The 17,443-nt window shown below is 45.9% G+C and overlaps 1 protein-coding gene across 7 annotated transcripts in view; it reads right to left on the reverse strand.

The window, feature by feature from the left end:
* Positions 1 to 17,443, reverse strand: part of CLIP1 (CAP-Gly domain containing linker protein 1) — a 52,909-nt gene that overhangs the window by 8,992 nt on the left and 26,474 nt on the right. For 4 of the 7 annotated variants that reach the window (XM_063315617.1, XM_063315615.1, XM_063315616.1 and 1 more), the window contains 6 exons: positions 16,817 to 17,032; positions 12,401 to 14,686; positions 11,074 to 11,211; positions 9,928 to 10,034; positions 7,459 to 7,573; positions 3,596 to 3,648 (listed from right to left, as the gene is read on the reverse strand). In XM_063315617.1, the coding sequence (XP_063171687.1) occupies positions 3,596 to 3,648; positions 7,459 to 7,573; positions 9,928 to 10,034; positions 11,074 to 11,211; positions 12,401 to 14,686; positions 16,817 to 17,032 (2,915 nt within the window). The remainder of the gene's footprint in view (positions 1 to 3,595; positions 3,649 to 7,458; positions 7,574 to 9,927; positions 10,035 to 11,073; positions 11,212 to 12,400; positions 14,687 to 16,816; positions 17,033 to 17,443) is intronic. The other 3 variants (XM_063315620.1, XM_063315619.1, XM_063315618.1) reach the window with 1 other exon arrangement.

Raw genomic sequence — 17,443 nt, forward strand, 5'->3', positions numbered from 1 at the left:
CAGGATTGTTGCTGTCACCCAGGGTAACTAGCAAACAAGCAATGATGGGCAGACACATCACAGAAGTCCTTTCAGAAGCTATGCAGATGTTCATTCTTGGTCATGGAAGCAGCAAGGGGAGAATCTGGGATGTACAGACACAGAGGCACACCACGTCACAGCTGGCTGAGATGCTTTTGTAAAGCAGAGATAGAAGGCTACTGTTCCAAGCCGGAGAGCTCTCCTAAATGCCGTGGTTTTGTTCCAGGAAAAAAAAAAGCAGTGACATTTCAGCCTGACTGCAGAGCACAAAGGGAACCTTTCTGGGTCAAGGATGGACCACGTGGCTGCTAAAGGAACAACGGAACTTGGCAAAATGGCCGAGCCTACCTGTGCTAGAAGGTACATCTGAGGGTGGTCTAACCAGCCAAACCTAGAACTGAATGGTGGGCATTCAGGAACTCCGTGGGCCATCGGTTTATCTGCACGCAGGGAAGCTCCACATTTATGAAGACGCAGAAGGTTCTTACTGAATGCGTCTTGCACGTGTGGGGATACCTCTGGCCTCCATTCGGGGCCCGCTTGTTTGGAAATGTCAAAAGATCTACACAAGCCTCCTACCCATCTTCAGGGCTAGGAATTTGATTATGAACGATAAGAAAGAACTAACAATAATAGGCCAGTCTTTGCATCGGATGGAAAATGCTTGTGCTTCTGGGGCAACGCGGGAAACTTTTTAACTCCTAAATGTGGGGAAGCTGTTGCTAAAGAGCGCTAGAGATGAAGTACACCGGAACTGCAGATGACAGACTCTTTCTTGAAAGAGGCCTCCTGATTGCTGCTGCAGAACAGGGAAATGGAATGCCTCTTCTAAAGTGACAGCTCTGTGCATCATCGAAAGACAAAGCAAACAAATTAACTATTGCTTTATCCAGACGATAAATTTGATTGCTCAACCTACAGTCTAATCACGCCATCTAAATAAACACGAACGTAAGCCCAACAGACCTCTCCTATTTTCCCCCAATTTACTCTCCCCTGAACCCCTCCATAACATCTCAAATCAGACTGCCAACCCAAACCCCACCTGACATCTGGCAGAGGTGATGTTTTCATCCTCCTTCTATTCCCAACTGGCTCTCAAATTCAGGTACGAGAAGAACCCAACCAGGAGGGCAAGGAGAATTGTAGGCTGACAGGTAAGGGCTTCAATTTGCCCAACAGCTCCATCAACATTTACTCCAGGCTCAGAACAATGTGGCCAGCCCAGGCTTTTTTTTTTGGCTTGGAAGATGTTTGCTGATCGTGAGCCACACCCACTTGTGTCTATGTGCATTACACACACACATACACACGCATGTACAGTACGCAGATCCCAGCGGTTTGCAAGCTCATTCATGCAAAGCCACATCAGTATTCTTATAAAAAGAAAGAGTGGTTACTCTCAACTCGAGAAGCATAATTTCACGGATGAGAAGACCCCCTTAAAAACAGCTCTGAACCGGTTCAGGAAGGAAGGACCCATCTTAATTTTAGACAGTCATGTCAAGATTGGTATTAACTAAAGGATGCACAGGGCTCAGTCCCCCAGGAGGATCTCTTGAGTAGGTCCCTCATAATGAGTAAGACTCACTTCACCAAAATGACTTGATGGGTGCCTTTCCATGTGCTCAGGAATCATTTCTGAGGATTAGCCTGGTAGCTATCTCTTCCAATAACCTCCTGCTAGAAATACCACCCAGATTCTTCCCTTGCCACAAAAGAAATAAAAAATTCCAATAATGAAGCAAGTACCTTAAAGTAATACTGGGCAAGCTTTAAAAATGCAAGATAACAAGAACCACATGTTAGAAACATGGAAGAGAAATGCAAAATACAGTAAAGGAAGAACTAAATTTGCACTGAAGTGGATTCTGTTTGTTGTTATTAAAATAGAGATATAAAGATTTAATACTGCCGAGTATTTTACAAAACCAAAAAATTAAAATAAAAAATAAAAAATTTCAAAACCAGAAACAAACCAAAACCAAAAGCAAGACACGGAGGTAACAAAAGGCAGCCAAAAATATGTACAACAATTCCATTGGAAGGGAAAAAAAAGTTATTTATTGTAACGTGGATAGACTTTCTTTAGTCTTACCATTAAAGACACACAGATATAGCAAGGAAGCAAAGGTAGGAAAGGGAAGAGAGAGATTGAGAAAATAGCGCAGAGCAAAGTCAGACAGTCAGCAAATCCACAATCAGTCTAAGGAGCCGAAGCAACACCGAATTCCCCCTTCAGCTGCCCTCACCTGCACCTTCCACAAGGATCACCCGGGGGTGGAGAGAGAGGGGTGTCCTCACGGCTGGAAGGGTGATGGGGAAGATGGTGGGAGTGTGGCACCCCTCCCTTGGCTTGCAAAGGGTTGCCTGTTGTGTGCCAACGCCAGATCGAGAGGTTAGGACCAAACCCTTGAGCAGGCCCTGAGAGATGGACATTTGGGATGCAACCCTTCAGCCACTGATTCCCTCCTAGGCATACAAATGAAACTGTGGCCAAATAAAGACGTTTGAAAGAAAAGAATATATGGTATCATTCATTCATATCGCGCGTGTGTGTGTGTGTGTGTGTGTGTATAAATAAATAAGATATTTGGCGCCTTCAGGTCAGTGCTGACTCTTGGCACCTGCCTGGACTAGCCCCTGCAGTTTTCTTGGCAAGGTTTTTCAGAAGTGGTTTGCCCTTGCTTGCTTTCTGCTATAGGGCTGAGAGAGGATGATTGGCCCAAGGTCACCCAGTTGGCTTCGTGTCTAAGGTAGAACTAGAACTCACGGTCTCCTGGTTTCTAGCCTGGTGCCTTAACCACCAAACCACACTGGCTTTCATCTCTCTCTCTCTCTCTTTCTCTCATCTACCTATCATCCATCCATCCATCTTCCAGAGGCAACCTACACACTGTTTTACAACTACTACTTGTCCAGGTTTCCCTGTAAGTGAATCTGCTATTTTTCCTGTGAGCTAGCTCACCAACGCACTAACAGTGTTAACTGTGCAGCATAAACACAGGGAATTAAGGAAGCTGCAATACGAGCCCACAATAATTGTGGGTGTTTTCCTGAGGGCAGTGTGTCTTCCTGAATTAGCAGTGTCCTTAGGGGTTGTGAAGGAGGTTTCCTTTTCAGGTTTGTAAGTTTAGCCATGCTTTTGGTGGGGGGGAAAGAAACTCCATGAAGAATTTAGAAGCTGGACAAGGGCAGGGCTTTGAAGATTTGACACATCTCCATGGAAATCCCCCAGAGTGGGATGCTAAAAATGGCTCTGAATTAGTCGGGGATTGAAATGCAGAGAAGAGAAGACATCAGCTATTTATGGGGGATGAGCTAAATTGTATTGAAAATTTCCAGAAATTTATGTTTCCATCCAAATTTTAGTGGTGGGAAGGATACAACGGCTTGCATGTATTTTTAATTTAACATTCCACATGCAGATGTTTTGAGCAGCTGAGGTGCAATACTAGGATTATTTTAACTACAGAAAAGTAGCAGGAATCAAAGAACTCTATCCGAGATTTACGTTCCGCTATTTTTCCTTCTAATTGCCTATATACCCGAGAGCTCATGCAGGTAAACTTACCTCTTTTTCATCTCCAGCAACTGGTTATTGAGGACAGATCTCTCTTCTTCCAGCTGGAAGACAAAAAAAGTAAGAAAGTTAAAAAAAGCATCTGCACTCTGCACATTAAGGTCTCAGCTTCAGACACGCCGAACCTTTTTGTAATTTCTTGGGGTTTTGTGGTAAAAAATAACCTATTCTGCATCTTTGGAAAGGGGAAAAAACGGCTTTCATTTAGCCCGCTCCATGGGTTTTTGCAACCTTGTTGTGCAACCAACTCTCCCTTGTTATAATTTAATTCATTACTAATTTGATATTTATAATGGCCACCCACTCCAGAAGACTCTGGCAGGTTAAACTATCTAAATACAGAGCTAAAAGATAAAAGCATGAAACAAAACATGGCAGCCCTGACTAAAATCAACCACAGCAATAAAAACACAACACACACACACACACGAAGAACTACAAGACTGTCTCACTCCTTGATTCTCACATGCTTTTTTATTATTAAAACCTAACTTTAGAGGGCCTTCTTCTAATCTTATTTCTCCTGCCCTGCTCTTGCTGGTTCCCTGGTCCTCTTCAAACCTTAGGTCACCTAAGGCAGTTACCGTTCACATAAAAAGACCACAATAAAAGATAATGCATAATTCAGGGATCTGGAACATCCATCATGTTAGACCAAGAATGTGCCAGAATCTAAAATAACCATTCCAGGAACGGCACAAATCACACTGCCAGCTTGAGAGGACAGTTCACAGCCTCCCCCACACCAACAGGCTACGCTGGGGACTGTATCACTGTGTCACCGTAGCACACAAACCAGCCAAGGCCCTTGAAAACATCTCAAGCAAACCAGTAGCCCAAGAATTAAAAACAGGAGTCATCTACAACATACAGTGTAAGGACTGTAACAGCCACTATGTAGGACAGACAGGCAGAAGACTGGCAGAGCGCATCCACGGACACCAACTGGCAGTCAGAAGACACAATGGAAACTCCTTAATCTCACAACACGTGGACAGACTCAGTCATAGTTTCAACTGGGAAACTGTGAGCATCCTAGATCAAGCCAAATCCAGCCCACCTTTCTTAAGAGGCAAGTTAGATTGTGCCATGCCCTCGTTTTACAAGGTTTTACCTGACTTCTATCCTTCCACCCTTTGGAGGGAGAATATTCTCTATTTTTACACACTGTATATCCTCCTGATGGTCAATTTTTCCCCATCAATAAGCAACCTGCCCTCCCATCTCTTCTTGCTCCCAAACAGCAAATAGCATCACCTTAGGCACAAATTCCTGCCCGTCTGGATCTTATGGGAGATTTCTTGAACAGAAAATACCTTTTTACTACGCACAGCCATTGTGGCGTGGAGACTTTTTAAAAGGATTTTGGTCGACCTCCGTGGAATCCCCCTGTATCCACACTGCCAAGTCTGCAGGTTACTCCTTGTGAGCTAGGATGTTTGGACCCTCGCAAAGCTGGCTGCACAATTCCACTCAGCGATCCCATCATTAGCTCCATGACTACCATGCCACCTGGGGATACTCATTATACTGTTATTATGTGGTCCTCTCTTACCTCCCTATTTTAAGCCTCTTACAAATGAAATTAAAAAAAAAAAAGAGACGGCCTGCACACGACATCCACAAAGTTCTTTAATGGTACAAGTCCAGACCGGGAGGTTATAGTAAAATCTGCACGCATGTTTAGTTTTAAATGCTAATTAAAGCAGAGCACCCTGCTGAAGGTGCAATGGGAGTAGAAGGCCAGACCTGTTGCAAAATGCTGAGACATAATGCCTATTATGCCTGAGCCTTTCCTCAGTGTCCCAGTTTCCTTTCAGCTTCCTTTTTTTTTTATTATTGAACTTTATTAGATTTTCAGGTAAAAAAGACAAAAACTAACCAAGAATGATAATTAGAGTAGGAAGTAAAAGAGAGAAACATAATGGAAAAAAAGAGAAAGAGTAAAGTCGAAAGCGCAAAAATAGGAAAAGAAAAAAAGAAAATACAGAAAAAGAAAGACTCCTGACTTTCTTTGCAGCAGACATAAGGATGCATTGACATAAACCTTCTTTCCTTTCAGCTTCCTAACAGCCACCAACCTAACTACTGTCCCCAAAGGGAGACTCACAGCAGAACTCCAGGGATTTTTGAACCTTTTCAGGTGGGGGAAGACTCTACAGCAGTGTTTCTCAACCTCAGCAACTTTAAGATGTGTGGACTTCAACTCCCAGAATTCCCCAGCCAGCCTTGCTTGAACTTAAAATACTGCCTGCCCAGTGCCATCATGGCAAGCCTCGGTTGACCTCAGTTTTCTTTAAATGTATGGTCAGAATTCATCTATATCGTGCTTGAGTGCCAAGCTCAGAGGCTGAACCACAGACTCCATTCTCAGACTAGGGCAGGATATTAATTAATTAATTAATAATTTAATTTATATGCCGCCCATCTCACTATAAAAGTGACTCTGGGCGGCCTACAAATAAAATCGATAAAACCATTGTAAGAATAGAAAAAGTAGAAGAAACAGAAGGTAAGAGAGGGAAACTAAAAGGCAGAGAGAGCGTCTTCAGCCACCATCCACCCCCAGGGCTGCCTACCACTCTGGGACCCCTAGGCTAGTTGCCAGAGTCTTGATGCTCTTCCAGAAGGCCAGAAGAGTGGGGGCCAACCTCACCTCAGGGGGCAAGATGCACAGGATGCACAACACGTGGGCTTTTAGACGAAGCCGAACGGCATCTCCCAGCCTCCTTCAGCATCGTCCATGTTGGACTGAGATCCTGGGAAACGTAGCTTGGCAACCACGCTAGGCACCCCAGAGAGCGCTTTGCCAGCACCTTGTATGATCTTGGACTGCTTCCATTCATTTCGGCGGCGCTCGAATGTGAATCACATCCACCCCGTTTCTCTCGTATGCACGTTTACCAAAGCCGGAGAGAGAATGTTGCCAGATCTCCTTGCTAAAAAGCCATTTCCTTCTGGTGGAAATAAATAGAGGCTCTGGGGGTCTATCTGAAAACGAACCTGTTTTGCAAAGCTGCTCCAGAAAATCACTGTACGCTGAAAGCCTGATTATAGAGGCCTTCCGTAATATAATCTGGAAATGTTTAAAAAGCCTTGAAGTCAGGCTGTTCCTTGAACCCGTCCTTCTTGGTCTGGGATTCTCCATCCTGGCTGGGAATTCTAGGGGCTAGTGCCCTCTGGGGGTGCAGGCAGGGTGCCATGCAACTCCCGCCCTCCCACCCCCAGTTTTGGGTTGAGGTGATATCCAAGTATCTTAAAACCAAGGGCAGCCAGGATTAATTTTCCCTTGCTGGTAAAAGCGCCCACCTCCCTAAAAATTTAATTCCGCCCTAAGCTGAGCAACTTCCCTCCCTTTATCATCAACCTATTTATTTTTAGAAGAGATTTTAGAAGCTCAGGCTTTTCACATTGCATGGGGTATGTTTTATATGATTTTAATGTTTATGTTTTATGTGGGATTTCATTGTAAACCGCCCAGAGTCCCTCTTCTGGGGGAGATGGGCAGTGGCTAAATTTGAGTGAGTGAGTGAGTGAGTGAGTGAGTGAATAAATGTATGTATGTATGTATGTTCGTGGAACAATAATATTCATTTTTTTGCATGTACTGCCCCACACACCAGAGGACTAAAACGGTGATTCCTGGTTGCCTGCTTTTAGCTCCAAACTAGCACCCCTGGAATTTGCGTCGCAGGCGGCACATCCTTTAAAACGTAAACCTCTTTGGCAGCCCTGCTCAGTCGCTCGCTTGCTCTCCTCCAGCGCCATGTGCACAGCAGCTCGGGGGGACCTCGTAAGAGCCCCTTCCCCCTCCCCGCCCCCCCAACCTGGGAACCAGGGGCCAGAACACGTACCTTCTGTTGGCCCGCCAATTCGCCTTTCCCCAGCTGTTCAGTAAGTTTCACGTTCTCTTCTTGCAAGACGGCGAGCTGATGGGATCTCTCCACTTCTGCCAGTTTTAGCACTTCTCTGGAAAAGGCAGGGAACGCATGGTTACCATAGGAACAAGAGGGACGGAAAGAAAGGGGGTGAGGTGGGGGAAGAGAGATCGGCGTGGCGGCAGCTTGCAAGCAGCCTCAGGGCTTGACGAGACCTTCCATAAAGAAACAGCCCACCTCTCCCCCGTCTCCTTGGTCCGACCCCACGCCAAGCATCCATCCCCAAGGGCAGGGTTTTCTATTTTTTTCATCACCCGGCTCACCCCCTTGGAAACGAGCGATCGAAACCGAATCCAAGTGAAATCCTGAGATTGGGGTAACTGGATTGGGACACAATCTGGAAGTGCCCGACGTCATGGCTGGCAGCCGTAAATTCCGCCCGCTGGATCATTCACAAACCTCCCACGCATTCGCACAGGCTCATGGACGCGAGCACAAAGCCACGGCTGAGCATTGTGGCCCCAACGCTCAAAAGTGAACGTTCCTCTTGTGGACGGCCGTGCATCCTATAACCTTGATTTAGGTAAAAATGCATTTGGGTGGGACCTCTGTCCCTCTCCATCGCATGCATGCTAATTCCCAAGGCAAAAAGGCTGCGACATTTTTAGTGATAAAAATCTCCCTGTGTCCTGCCCGGTGTACCTCCGTGTCCTACATTTCAGTAAGTGAATTAATACGCTGCAAAATTAGATTTCTTGCCTCCGAGATTGGCCGGAGTGAGCTGGTATGAACAGCTTGATTTTAAAAGCCTGCACTAAAACTTAATAAAAGAAGTCAACAGAGATTACAATCCACTTTCCTGACTGCTGTCTGCAAGTTCCATCCGTTTGTCATCAGCCTATCTATTTTTAGAGATATTAGAAACTCGGTCTTTTGAAGTTGCTTGGCATATGTTTGCAGGAAATTTTTTTTTTTTTTTGCGCAGACAGCCCCCACACACCTGAAACTGTATCTCCTATGGTGTAAAACATAAAGGAAGTCTGGGAGCAAGTTTCTTTCAGTAAGAAAAAGCCATTTCAAAGGCTGCAATTCTCTACCGTGTTGTAAAAGACTGAGTTTCAATCTCACAACAGTGCCAGAAAACATATTCCTCCATGAGTTTTCCAGTTCTGCTAATCAAGGCAAAAGAGATGCAACACCCATGATAATTTTAGAACAAGCATCAAACAAGCCCCCCCATTATTGCAATGTGCGTCAAATGAACACTTTTGATTCTCTGATATGTAAAACAAGAAAACAGCATAATGAACGCGGTTTGTCATACGCAATTGGCAATTGGGGGGTTCTATCCCTGTGGGCTCCTTGCATAAAATCTGCCATTGGGAATTTAAAGAAGTATGCATGGCATTTCCTCAACATTTTGTTAATATTGGAGAAAATACACAAGGGGAATGAAGGAATACTTGGAAATACAGTGTCCGCTTCAGCGGATGTGGAAAAAATAGCAACTTCTATGCAGATTTGTCTGTTTAAAATGCAGCCACACTGGCTCTGTTCTTACACCTAGAAGTAGTTGCAAATTCTGGCTATTTTCGTTCTACACACAGATTTAGGAATGCTGACTATCTTTCCACATTTCCTCTCGGGGAAGGCCAGGGATTGCAGAGGAAACCCAATTCTCCCAGGAAAAACAGGGACTTTGCAAATATGCAATTAAAGTCTAAGGACAAACTAGGGAACACGGCGAAGCGAGCTGATTCTGAAAGGCATAATGCGTTTAAGTGAAAGAGGCCGGCTCCCTCTTCCACAGAAAAGGGGGAAAGGAGGACTGTCTGCATCTTTCCTACAACTGATAAGGGAAAAACAACCCATTTCTTTCAGACCATGCAAAATAAAATATGTACGTATGTATGTGTGTCATCATACCCCTGGAACTGGGAAATAAAAGCTATTTGAGGGCAAGCACTTTCCCTTGTCATTAGCATTCTCTGACAGCTATTACCACTCATTCATTTTGGTTATGCCTGCGGGCTATTACGTGTAAAGTTACTGCCCAGATTAGTAGCCTACGGAGCAATGAAAAGAACAATAAAGAAATAGTTCAACTGTGTGTGTTCACAACTGGGATGGGCTTGTGGGGGTGAGCAGAGGAATGCCTCCTTTAAAGGAATCACAGGCAAGAGGGTCGACCATATTTGGTTTGCAATCATAAAACAACCTTGCAAACTGCATTCAATGTCTCATGACGTAAAACCATCGCCATGAAGGTAAGACAACAGGCTTTCCTGAGCCACTGCTCCATGTTCTACAAAAATGGCGTTTTAGCTACTGATTTTGTAAAAAATCAAATAACACTCCTTCCTATGCCATGATTAAACATTTGCTCTCCTGAATGAAAGTCTCATACGAGTCGAATTTTCAAAGAATTTTCCATTTTCAACTCACAGTTCTTTTCTAACTTCTTCCAGTCTTTTGCTCTCAGCGTTAAGACGTTCCTGAGACTTGGTAAGGTCCTCTTGGTTCTTTAAGTGGCTTTCTTTAAGAGTGTCCAACTTGAGAGGGGGGGGGGAAGGAAAACAAATTAACGTAAAGAATTCCCAGGAGTGAAGAACGGTGACCCAATCTTGTCTTGACCCTTTTTCATTTCTATTAAAGCAGCTGCAAGAATCCGTATGTCAAAGTGGGCCATGGCACTGCGTAAGGATTTAGGACACCTTCATTAGTGAGAAACAAGGTGCTTCTGGAAAGGCCACCTTTTTAGGGGGTCTGTTGGTTCTGGCCCAAATCACCTGCAATGCTCGCATTTCCCATGTTTTCACTTTGTCTTGTAAGGACTTGTTATCAGCCTGTAAGTCTCATCAGTCCACAAGCACTCAGAGATACCTTTTATTTCATAACCGGTCATCTCCGGCTACTCTTGAAGAATCAGAACAGGTGGGTGGATTTCAACTGCACAGTAATATCCATCTGTCCTTCCCAATTTCTCAAGAGAACAAGGGGCAAAACAGGAAACCCCTTTACTAAAATTGGTGGGGATCTCCAGGCTAATGATTTGCCACTGACCTTGCACTAGATCTCTGCTCATTTAGTCTACGTTGGTCGCCTTGGGCCAGCAGCTTCTCACCAGGTGTCAGCCCTTTGAGCTAGTCCAGACGAGAAGCGCAAACCATGGGTGCTCACCCTACCTTTACTGTGAGGTTACAGTAACACAATCTTGCAAGTCTGAAAGTATTTCTCCCCTCCTTTCCTTTTACCCTCCAGAAAACTAGGGAGGGTCCCTTCTGAGGTGCTTCCCACACCCTCTCTCCTCCTGTGGGCTGAGATACCTTTTGCATCTGTCCAGTCAGCAGCTCTTCCTCCGGTCCCCCAAGGTCACTCCCACAGACTGTTACACCAGGCGGAGAAGAGTCCTTCCTATCACTTGTTACCTGAGCCTTTCTCTTCACTGGAAATGCAGGGAATTGAACTTGGAACCTCCTGCATTCCAAGCATGGTTTCTGCACACATTGGGGTGTCCAATTTGGGATCATGACATTGACTTCACCCCTAACCAAGGGAAGGATCAAAAAGCACAGATTTAATTTTACTTACCTCCTTTTTCAGCTTTTGATTGACCTGCTTGGAGTCTTCTAAGGAGGCCAAGGATTCCATTTTCTCTTTACTTAGGATCTCTTTCTCTTTGGTCACTTGCTCAACAATCTGCAAAGCATCTTCTGCCGTTTTTGCAGTCTAAAAGATTAAAAAAACAGTTATGTCAAGTCCTGGGCAAAACTATGTCGGACGACAGTGGCAAGTTCATCGTCGGAGGACAACCTGGTGTCCTACAGAGCTCTCGGTCTCATAAACTGAGCCCCTGTGATGATGGCTAAGGATTATGGGAGCTGTAATCCAAGCTATCTGCAGGTCTCCAGGTTGCCTACCTCTGATTGCTCTAGTCAACAGCATTTCTCTTGAGTAAGCAGCAAATCAGTGCTAAACTCCAGCCACTGCTTGCGTGTGAAAACAACCCCTCTGCTTCCAGCATTCCCTTGCCAGAAGCACAATGAAATCTACTGAGGGTTTTGTTACATGCAGAAATTAAATTGCAATCCCATGCTAGTATTATTCAAGTGAAATAGTTGGCCCACATTAAATGATCTCTGTGAATTATTTTTTGGAAAATTACTCTTAAATAATCATTCAGGAGAGAGCTTCACCACCAACAGACTTGTCACTGGCACTCTCTCTTTTAAGAACACGGACAACCAGGCCTCCAGATTTGTGAGACGAGAGTGGGTGGGGGCCAGAAGAGATAATCGGAACATTTCAATAAAGCCCTCCAGCTTTAAGGCTAAGCTAGTTGGGAGAGAATACAGCCTTTGGAATAAACCTCTAGGTTTTACGAAGTTGAGAGAGGAACGATTCAACGTTCTAATTTGTCTTCTGTTGGTGGTGAATGCAAATCCTACTGTGAATAAAAAGGCGGCAGGCGTTGCAACTTCCACTTGGCAAACAGTTCTGCTTAGAAACTGCCTCCCTGCCTTCCGGCCCACAGGAGCAACAAGGGACAGAGGGAGGTCTAACCGCTAGTTCTGAGCTACCGGTCTGAAATAAGACGGCTTCTCCGGCCTTATGGGCCCGCCTTCAATTCCGTACCTACGCGCCTTTTTGTTCGCAACTGAAAGGTTGACTTCAGCATTCAGCAGCTGTGAGACCCTGCGTTTCCCACTCGCCTGTGACGTCATCAGAGAGAGGCGCCCCCCACCCCACAAATCTAACCCACGATCAACTTAATTTGCCGTCAGTAAGAGAATTAAGGAGGGTGCTGAGAGAGAGCTAAGGTGCTGGATCGTGCAGAATTAAGTGCGGACGCAGGAACAACGGTCATTAGTGACTGGTGTTAGTAACGGTAACTGGACTGATTTAGCGGTTTCGATACCTCAAATCTTTGCATTACTGCCTGCGCCTGCAGACGCTCAATCTCTTCCAGCTTCAAGACAAGCGCGTCCTTTTCCCTTTGAAGGGCCTGGCTCTTGTTCTGAGACGCCAAAAGGCCGGCGGACGTCTCGCTGTTGGCCTGGGCTAGCAGCGTTATCTCCTCGTGCAGCTCGCGGTAGACCTCGGAGAACCTCGCTTTCTCCTTCAGGATTTCTTCCTTTATCGCGACGAGGTGCTTCTGCTCGGAAAGCAGAACCTCGTTCTCCTGAAGCAGCTTGTCCCGCTCCAATCCGCTTAACTCGTGCCTGGCCCGGAGGTCCTCCAGGATCTTGGAGACGCCGCTGTGCAGTTCCTGCAGCTCCGCTTTTGACGTGGCCAGGGCCGCAAACTCCTCCTTCGACTTCTCGATGCTGGACGCGAGCGTGTCGGTCTCGGCGCTGAGGACCTCCTTTTCCTTCATAATTTCTTCCAGCTTGGATTCGCTCCTTAATTTCTCCTGCTTCAGTCGATCCCTTTCTACCAATACCTCTTTGCCTTTCAAGGCCAGCTGTTCTCGCTCTCTCTCCAAGCGACTGAGGGCGTTACGGAGGCGAGCGTCCTCTGCCAGAAAAGACTCCTTCTCCGTCGCGCGGCCTTCCCGCTCTACGGCCAGGTTGTGGAAGACGGTTCTGAGCTCTTTACTCAACTTCTGGCATTCTTCTTGCAGCTGGACCTTTTCTTTGCTCAGCATTTCCTTCTCGGAAGAACTGCTCTTAAGCGAAGCTGCCAGGAGTTGCTTAGCATGGAGCAAGGCAGAGTATTCGTTTTCCAGCACCGTTTTGGCACTCTGGGTCTCTTTCAAGATTTTGGACAGCTCGCCTTTGTGATGGACAAGCTGCTGGTTCTCTTCTACTTTCTGGTCAAGCTCTCGCTTCAGGGTCTCGGCACTACCCTGCAGCCTGGCCTTGTCCTGGGTCAGCATCCTCTTTGCGGAAATGTCTAACTCGTGCTTCTTCTTCAGTTCGCACAGGGCTCTGGCAGCAGACTGCTTCTCTGCAAGAAGCTCGGCACCCCTGGCTTCCAAAACGGCCTTTTCCTTCGCAAGGCTCTCGTTCTGCTTCTTGAGCCTGGAAGACTTCTGAGAGGCCACCTCCTTCTCCGCGCTCAGCTGGCTTAGCCTCTCGTTCAAGGCCTTCCCAGTGAGGGCAGCTTCTTCAGACGTTTTCGCCAGCTCCTCCGACAGGTTTTTGTTTTCGTTCAGAAGTTCTTCCCTCTCGCCCAGAAGTCTTCTCTCGGAGGAGGTCAAGGCTTCCTTCTCCTGCAGCAGCTGAATGAGCTCGGAGTCTGTGGACGCCCTGCTGGCCTTGATCTCTTCCAGGAGTTTTGTGAGGCTGGCATGAGAGGCCTCCAGTTGGCCCTTGTCTTTGGTGACCTTTTTAAGCTGTTTATCTGACAACTCGAGCTCAGACTGCAGGGCTGCGCTTTTCAACCCGAGCTTCTGCTTTTCGCTCAGAGCCTGCTCTAACCTTCTGTGCAGCTCCTGCTGTGCTTTCGAGAGAGCCTCCTTGTCTGACTGCAGATCCTGGCTGGCCTGCAGCACGCTGTCCCACTCCCTTTTCAAAGCCACGTGCTTGTTCTCCAGATCCAAATGTTTGCCCAAGAGTGAATCCCTCTCGGCAGCCAAGGTGGTTATTTCCTGAAGCAGCTCTTTCTGGTCCCGGGCCATGTCTTCGTAAGAGCTCTTCAGCTTCTGAATGACGTCATCCTTATCTTTGAGGAGAGCAGCATTTTCCTCAGAGAGCTTTCTCTGACAATCCTCCAGTTCCTCCCTTTGGCTGATGTGCTTCTGGCACTCCAGGGCCAAGGCTTTGCGGTGGGTTTGAAGCTCATCCACCTGACGGAGGAGAGCTGCCTTCGAAGTACGTAGAACGTCGTTCTCTCTGGTTATCTTCAGAAGGTCATCCTGGGCGGCCTCCACCTCCAGCAGCAACTTTCCTTTCTCGGAAAGAAGTTCATCGTTCTTCGCTTTCTCCTGTTGGGTTTTGTTCTCAGCTTCCTGCTTTTCCTTCACGTTTTTTTTGTTCTCCAGATTAAGCTCTTCGTTCACCGTCCAAAGCTTTTCCTGATCTTGTTTCAACAGCCCAATCTTGGACTCCAAGTCTACCAGCTTTGATAACAAGGAACCTTTTTCTAACTTTAAAGCATTCCCCTCCTGGGCCAAGATTTCCTTCTCTGATATCAAAGCCCTCATCTCGTCTGACATTAGTTCAATCTCTTTTCTGGCTGTTGCTAACATAGAGGTTAAAGACTAAATAAACAGAGGACAGAGAGAAAGGGAAACAAAACACAAAAAAAATGAAGTCAAGCAGACTAGTGTGGATTAATACATAGTGCTACTATTCCAAAATAAGACTAAACATGTTTATATATTGACACACACAGAAGCCTGCTTAAGGCGATCCAAATCATTGGACATGTTGCAGTGAAGGCTGGCATGTAATAGGGAGGCATTAAGTCAACTAACAAGAAGTAGGATTCAAGGGCGGCACCATCCCATCATCCTCTTGCCAACTCAGGAACATGCATCGAGCAAGCTGTGTGATCTTGCCCCAGCATAAACACTGGTTGGCCCTGGCCCTCTTCCATACTGGACGAGGAATTCAGAGCAATCTTCTCTAGGGTCAAACTTTCTCTTAGCCAGGGAACACTAAATTTTGATGGCACTCTTTGTGAGAAGTGGCAACCATCAGGGGAACAAGGTTAGATCAGGGGAACAAGGTTAGAATAGGTAGGTTGTTACGAACTTCAGGTCCCCAAAAGCTGAGAGCCCTCTCAAAGTGGCCAGAAAAGAATTTGAGGACTTCGTATCAATCCTTCCCATGTTGTTCTCCCCCCACCCCAAAAACCAAACTCTAAACAAATTTCTATCTGCCTGGTGGGACACAGGTCAACGAATCAGAATTATCTATTGATTTAAAATGGCCTTTCCCAAACTGGTCCTCCAGATGTGTTGTTATAGTAATTTTCCCAAATTCCCCAACCCATCACATCTGGAGGCACAGGGGCTGAGGAGATTGCCTTGTTTGCATTTCATCTGTCTACTCATTTGTGTTATTATACCCAATCCTGAATTAAAGGATTACTTCAGAAGCATTACAGATCCCACTAATTCCAAAACAGAAAACTACACCTTAACTCCAGAATTTAGCCTGCATTCATCCCTTGGCATATGAGGATTTACAACTTTTTTCAAGCTTTTACCTGCACCTCACCTTACTAAAAAATATGAATCTTATCTCTAATCTGTGTGTCAATATATACACCACATATTCGGGTATAGGAGTTACAAAACATAAAGCTTAAAGCACATTGACAATAATGGGAGATGAATGGCAGAAATCATTTCAAGGAAATGCAAAATAAAAAATAAAAAGTTAGAACTATTCAAGTCAATAAGGAACACGGTCAATTGCTGTAGGAAGTTAAGCAGTAAAAGACGCCAATAAAACCCATCATTTCTAGCACAGGTTATCCCTTTGAGCAGAATAAGGATTTTTTAAGCGTCCAGAAAACATATAAAATGCTAGCAAACGGAAGAATAGCAAAATCGGAAAGCTTATGACATGAAGGCCTAGAATTGAGGGGAAAAGCAGGTCCTTCTTTGGCTTCTGAGGACCACAGCACTGAACCTACAGCAGACTTTCACTACAGTTCTTTATTTTCATAAAATTAACCTCTTCTCTTGGCCACTAAAAGGCTTTTGCTCTCAAACTATGACATTATCAGCAGAGCTACAGCTGTAAGTGACCTTCTGAGAAACTGATCTCCGTTCATTTGAATGGCCCAAGAGTGACTGCTGGATCTGATGCCATGGGTCTTCCTGCTAATTTGCTCCTAAACACACCTGTATGGTGTTACTTGTTCCCTCAAAGTCAGACTCTTCATATGTCCCTAAATGGCACTGCCCCAAGCCACTGTACAGGCAGTCCTTGAGTAGTGACTGCCTTGTTTAGCGACCGCTTACAGTTACGACGATGATGAAAAAGTAACTTTACAACCAATCCTCGCATTTATGACCTCTGCAGGTCTGTAAAGCAAAGGAAAGCTGAAATAAGATCAAAAGTACAGCTGCAGTTTCACTTAGCGACTACTTCACTTAATGACCAAGTTGCTGGTCCCAATTGTGGTCGCTAAACGAGGTTGACCTGTATCTTTGTTGCTGTGGTTCTTCCCATGGTGAGCTGCCAAGGTCTCTCCATCTGACCAATGGCACCCTGCCACAGCTTTGCTCCCATTCTTAACCTTGCCGGGCATCACGGCTCAGCTCAACTTCGCTAGTGAGGGCAGAGAGCTGAGGAACCCCGTGACCATTCACACGCCACATGAGCATTCCTTGCAAGGAGGAATTGCCCTGCTAGCGCCACAAAGAGATGCACACCTTTGCATGCTCAGCTTCCTTCTTCAGTTCCTTGGCCTGTTTTTCTAAGTCGCTGTTTGTCTTCTGTGCAGTCGCTAGCAGCTGGTCCTTCTTCTGAAGCTCCTGTTTTAGTTCCTTGATGGCTGCATCATGCTCAGCGTCCACTTCAGATTGCATTTTTTCATTGGCCACTTGCAGACTTTTATACCGGTCTTGATTAGCCGCCATCTTCTTCTCCTGCAAAAAACAGGCAGAGCAATGGCTAAGTGCAGGACTTTACTCCCTCCCTCTTTCATCAGCCATGGCTAAGGCATTGTTGCCCCCTACGACACCGTGCCTCCTGAGATCTGGCTGGCCCCCTTTAAAAAGGGGGCCGCTCTCTCGGGCGTGGCAGTCAAGAGGCTGATTGGGCCCCGAAGACGGACGCTCGTTTATGGTGATCGCCGCTGCCCTTAGCCCCGCCATTACATGTACATTTAATGTTATTATTACTATCTGGTTGTACGGAGTTTTAAACCTATGTTAGCTGTCCAGTGTTGCTCTTGGAGGACGGGCAGCCCTATAGATTGATTAAGTTAAATGAATAGATAAATGAAGAGCATTCTACAATTAGTCTCTGGCAAGTCAAAAGCATTCCCTGGAATTATT

Source organism: Candoia aspera, chromosome 15, assembly GCF_035149785.1.
Source record: "Candoia aspera isolate rCanAsp1 chromosome 15, rCanAsp1.hap2, whole genome shotgun sequence".
In the NCBI taxonomy this organism is placed as follows: Eukaryota; Metazoa; Chordata; class Lepidosauria; order Squamata; family Boidae; genus Candoia; species Candoia aspera.